The 5077-nt window shown below is 45.8% G+C and overlaps 1 protein-coding gene across 1 annotated transcript; it reads left to right on the top strand.

The window, feature by feature from the left end:
• Positions 1-2218: 2218 nt before the first annotated feature.
• LOC126387572 (POU domain, class 3, transcription factor 4-like) lies at positions 2219-4557 on the top strand. The gene has a single exon (XM_050040098.1). The coding sequence runs from the start codon at positions 2314-2316 to the stop codon at positions 3400-3402; it is 1089 nt and encodes a 362-aa protein (XP_049896055.1). The 5' UTR covers positions 2219-2313; the 3' UTR covers positions 3403-4557.
• The last annotated feature ends 520 nt before the right edge of the window (positions 4558-5077 follow it).

Genomic DNA, 5077 nt, shown 5'->3' on the forward strand with positions numbered 1-5077 from the left:
TTGCGTCGTTATGATAAACTCCTGGAGCTTTATAGTTAACATTTTTTTCATTTATTTACTCCACTGCCTACAGCAAAATAATCAGTCAGAAGATAATCAGCCAAAGCTTTACTCAAAGCCGCCAAATAAACACAAACACGCAGCTAAACAAACGTGACAAACAAACCCTAAACTGCCGTTTCATAAAGACAAAATTAAAGAAATTATGAGTCATTAGTTTGTGTTATTTCGCAGTAATGTGCACCTCGGTGCAGAGAGAGAGAGCCTGCAGTGCTGCATGGTGTAAGTGTAGCAGGGCTGGCTCGGGTTATCTGTGAATGGGCTCTTTATTGGAGGCGCGGAGCGGGGATTTGCCTTTTATTCGCCTCGCTATGGAAACGCGCTCGACGGCAGAAAAATGTTGATGTGAATAAAAGGAATCAGCACAAGGAGCGTTTCTAGAGAAGCATCTGTTACACTTAGAAACTTAGACTATCGAGAGCAATACAACCCCCTCTCCAAGTCCCTCTCCTGTCTGCTTTATGCTCCCCAAAACGCACACTTTATTTTTGTTAGCACAAAAAAAAAAGTAAGCTGTATTTTTTTAGCGATTCTGCGCGTTAAAGCAGTTAGGCAAATTTTAAAACCTTAAACTGTGCTAATACCGACAGGTTTAGATTTACTGAATTAGTTTGGATGCATTTTCTCTCAGTGAAGAATTCCTCCAAAATCAATGCGCTTTGGCGTGTCATTCAATATGACACGTGTGAAAATACAGGAATTGCATTGAAATACCACTGCTACCATTGTGCTGGAATTGTACTAATTGTTTTGCATATAATTCTGCATAATTCTATCCCATAACGACTCAAAAGAAGCAATCCGGTTCAGCAAAGTAGGCCACTCGAACAACCCTGCCATTCACATCAAATATTCAGCCACTTTAATTAAGTTTCAAAGAGTAAACTCCATGAAGAATTTACGCGCAACACCACGCTGAGTATTAGAGTAAGAACGCAACAACAAACAAATACATGTGCTGGATTATTACCATCCGTACACAGGCCTGCAAGCAACAACAGCACGAGGCTACAGACTGTCCTGTCATCACCTCTCCTTCACTGCCGCTGCTGTCTGTCATTCCTCCGGTTACCGAGGCCCAGTCCACCCTCCAGCCGCCCCGTCCACACACATCCAGCCCGCGGTCAGCTCACCTGCTCCGGCCTCCTCTCTGCCTCTGTCTCCACAAGCAGCTCCTCGGCTCAGCGCTCTTTAATGACTTTCTGGTGGCTGCAGCCTTCTTTTATTTCTCCTAAATGTATGAAAATGTATGCAAATTTAAATCAAGCTTAACCTGGGAGCTCGAGCAATATATTTAATGGAATTTCAAACCAATAAGGAGACCCGGACGCGGTCCTCTAATGGCAAATATAATTACGCAGCTAAGTTAGTTCTCAGATATGCAGATAGATCTTTTTCAACTCTGAGAGGACCTGATGAGATTCTTTAAGACTGCAAGTGTGAGTGTGTAGTGAGTGAGTGAGGACAGATTTATTTCTTTGTGGAAATGCAGAAATGAAGTTTTAGGTTGTAAAGATGCCCAGCGAGTGCACGGTTTTCTGTGTGGGAGCAAAATGTGTGAGTCCGGCCTGTCAGAGAAATTAAAAAGAATAAATAAATATATTATGCACTTCTTATTTTAAAGACTAAATGACAATTATAGGCCCAGGACGTGCGTATTTTTGTCTGACCAAAATGAGTATGGATAGTTAATGTCCTGTGCGTAAAACACTTGTGCGTAAAACACTACCTTGAGAAGCTCGATCTGTAAACACCTGAGGAAGTATTCTCTAAAAGTTAATAATTAGCTATGAGAACTGCTCTTGGTTTGATTGTATGCTTCTAAATTAAGTGCTGGCACGTCTAACAAATGCCATTGCGCTTTAATCTCCTCCTTCGCACGCGCTCAAGGGTGACAGGAGCAGCAATAAAGTCGCGCGTAAATCAGTTGGAAACTTTAATTAATAAACAGGAACTGCGCTCCACGCGCATATCGTTCCACAGCCAGACCCACTGGACCAGCACTCCGACTCACTTCCGGTTCGACTGCCTGTAACCCTTTCCTATCCGCAGCTCTGCTTCCAGAGGCGGAGGTTCGGGTATCTGCGCCGTCATTGGTCGAGACGCGTCGTCACTGCGTCTCGGTCGGACTGTGAGTGGTGGTGGAGGCTGTCAGTCAATGCCAGGCTGCTGCCGAGACTCCAGAGAGAGGGAGATGTCAGAGGCTGAGTTGCTCCCTTCCTTCAGTAGCACTAGTGGGGTTCAGCAGCCAGCATGGCCACAGCTGCCTCCAGCCCCTACACCCTGCTCAGCTCCAGTCCCATGATCCACCCGGACAGCCAGGCCATGCAGCCTGCTAGCCCCTACAGAGGACACCAGAAGCTCCTCCAGAGTGACTACCTGCAGAGCGTCCAGAGCAACGGACACCCCCTCGGGCACCAGTGGGCGAGCAGTCTGTCGGAGGGCAGCCCCTGGTCGGCCTCCATGGAGCAGCAGGACGTAAAACCAGGCCGAGAGGACCTGCAGCTTGGCATCATCCATCACCGTTCCCCGCACGTAGCGCATCACTCCCCTCATCACAACAACCATGGCAACCACCCGGGGGCCTGGGGAACTCCGGTGTCCCACAACTCCTCCATCACCAGCGGGCAGCAGATCAACATCTACTCCCAGACGGGCTTCACTGTCAACGGCATGCTGGACCACGGTGGCCTCACACCTCCACCCAACCCGCAGGGCCAAGGCATGCACCCGGGCCTCAGGGACACACTCAGCCCCGAGCACAGCGACCTCGGTGGGCACCACTGCCACGACCACTCCGACGAGGAGACGCCGACTTCGGACGAGCTGGAGCACTTTGCCAAGCAGTTCAAACAGCGGAGAATCAAGCTGGGCTTTACGCAGGCGGATGTGGGTTTGGCTCTGGGCACGCTGTACGGTAACGTCTTTTCCCAAACCACCATCTGCAGGTTCGAGGCTCTGCAGCTGAGCTTTAAAAACATGTGCAAACTAAAGCCGCTGCTGAACAAGTGGCTGGAGGAGGCAGACTCGTCCACAGGCAGCTCTAGCAGTATAGACAAGATAGCAGCTCAGGGGAGGAAGAGGAAGAAGAGGACGTCCATCGAGGTCAGCGTGAAGGGGGTTCTGGAGACGCACTTTCTCAAGTGTCCCAAACCCTCCGCGCAGGAGATCACCTCGCTGGCGGACTCACTGCAGCTGGAGAAGGAGGTGGTGCGCGTGTGGTTCTGCAACCGGAGGCAGAAGGAGAAGCGCATGACGCCGCCGGGAGAGCCGCCGCCGCACGAGGGACCCTATTCTCACAGCGGGAGCGCGGGAGACGCCTCCTCGTGCCATGATCTCTGACCGAAGCACCGGGAGGATTCCCCCGGCACAGACTCTCGAGCGCAGGGGCGCGCGGTGGCACCTCCGAGCCCCCGTGCCTGTCCCGGTACAGACTCCTCCAGATGCCTCCAGCACTGAAACACAATAACAATAACAGAGATACCTGTTCAGCCTTCGTCATTTTCTAACTGTCATGAGGGCATTATCCTATAGCGGCATATCAAAAACGTCACATTTCAGATTACCTTTGGAGCCCGCCAAATTATTTTCTACATCACGGATATAAATACAAAATGTGCCTAATAACCTGCCAGCGCCTTTGGTTTGTGTCACCATTTCTCATCAGCTCGATAATAATGATAGGATGGGACTGATGTTTTGTTTTTATTTGTTTGGGCTTTCCTAGCACACTTGTGTTGTTTGATCAGCGGAGTGAAACAAATAATAATAATATCACTTTTCTTAATTGATTTGTTGCAGCACCAGAGGCCGTTTCACAGTCCACCTCATGCTTCCCTCGGGCTTATACGATGCTTTAGTTCTCACCATATTTACACTCATTATTTTGTAACATACTCGTAGCAGATCTGTAATTATTTTTGCATATGCAAATATAGGCCCTCATTCCAGTTGTAGAGGTACCAACATAATAGCACTTGGAGGGGTTTTGTTTTTATTAAATCCCTCCCTCATGGCCTGTAGCTTATGACGCCACACACAGTTACAGCTATTTATAAATTCATTTATTTGATTTCAGTCATCTTCGACCATATAAACTGTGTGGACTCTGGAAAAGCAGAGCCGAGAATAGAAAGAGGGGTTGACGACGCTATACACCTGCCTATAATTTTATTGTACGTTCAGTATCAAAATTTTATAATCTTAAATACTCCTGTTATTGGTTTATTTCTTAAGTATTTTTTCGAATATTGTACAGTTTTATATATTACCCTTTTGAAGTCATTAATTTAAACAAATGCTCTTAGTTATTCATGCACTTAATTAGCAATGTAAAAAAAAACACACAATATTTTCAGTAAGATTGAACTGTTTCGGCGGTTTTATTCCAAATTTCGATGACAGCTCAAGTAATTATTTATTTTCAGTATAAAGCTTGTATTATGTTTTGAAATAAACTATGTATGTTGTAATAAACAATTTCTTGCTACAACTGTTCACTGTCCAAAATAGAATTTAACTTCTGATGAATGAATACTGAATATTTAGAAGTAGGCTTAAAATCATACATTATTATTATTATTATTATGGAAGCAATAATTAAATATAAAATGAAGTAAATTACATTTATTTTTAAGCAAAATTCTTTCTTTAATTTTCACACAATTTGCAGTTGGGTTCAATTTTAAATTCTGACTAATTATAATTATCCTAAAGACAACATTATGCTCCATTCATGTATTTATACACTGCTTAATCAGCATAACCTTCACTTATAGCTTCAATGTCAAGTCAAAGGTCAACTTTTTCCGAGTTCCTCATGTCACTAACAGCTGTAAAATATCCAGTGGTTCCAACAGGACCTTGGCTGCAGGTCTGCAGGCTCTACGGATCACAGCAAACTGAGTCGCTTTCTCCAGCAGTTCCTCTGAAATGTTATTGTCCGGGCCCTCTGCCCTCCTCAATCAGACATGCGTGATTTATCGCCTGGGCCACTGGGCCTGACAGCAAAACACAA

This window comes from Epinephelus moara, unplaced genomic scaffold, assembly GCF_006386435.1.
Source record: "Epinephelus moara isolate mb unplaced genomic scaffold, YSFRI_EMoa_1.0 scaffold905, whole genome shotgun sequence".
Classification (NCBI taxonomy): domain Eukaryota; kingdom Metazoa; phylum Chordata; class Actinopteri; order Perciformes; family Serranidae; genus Epinephelus; species Epinephelus moara.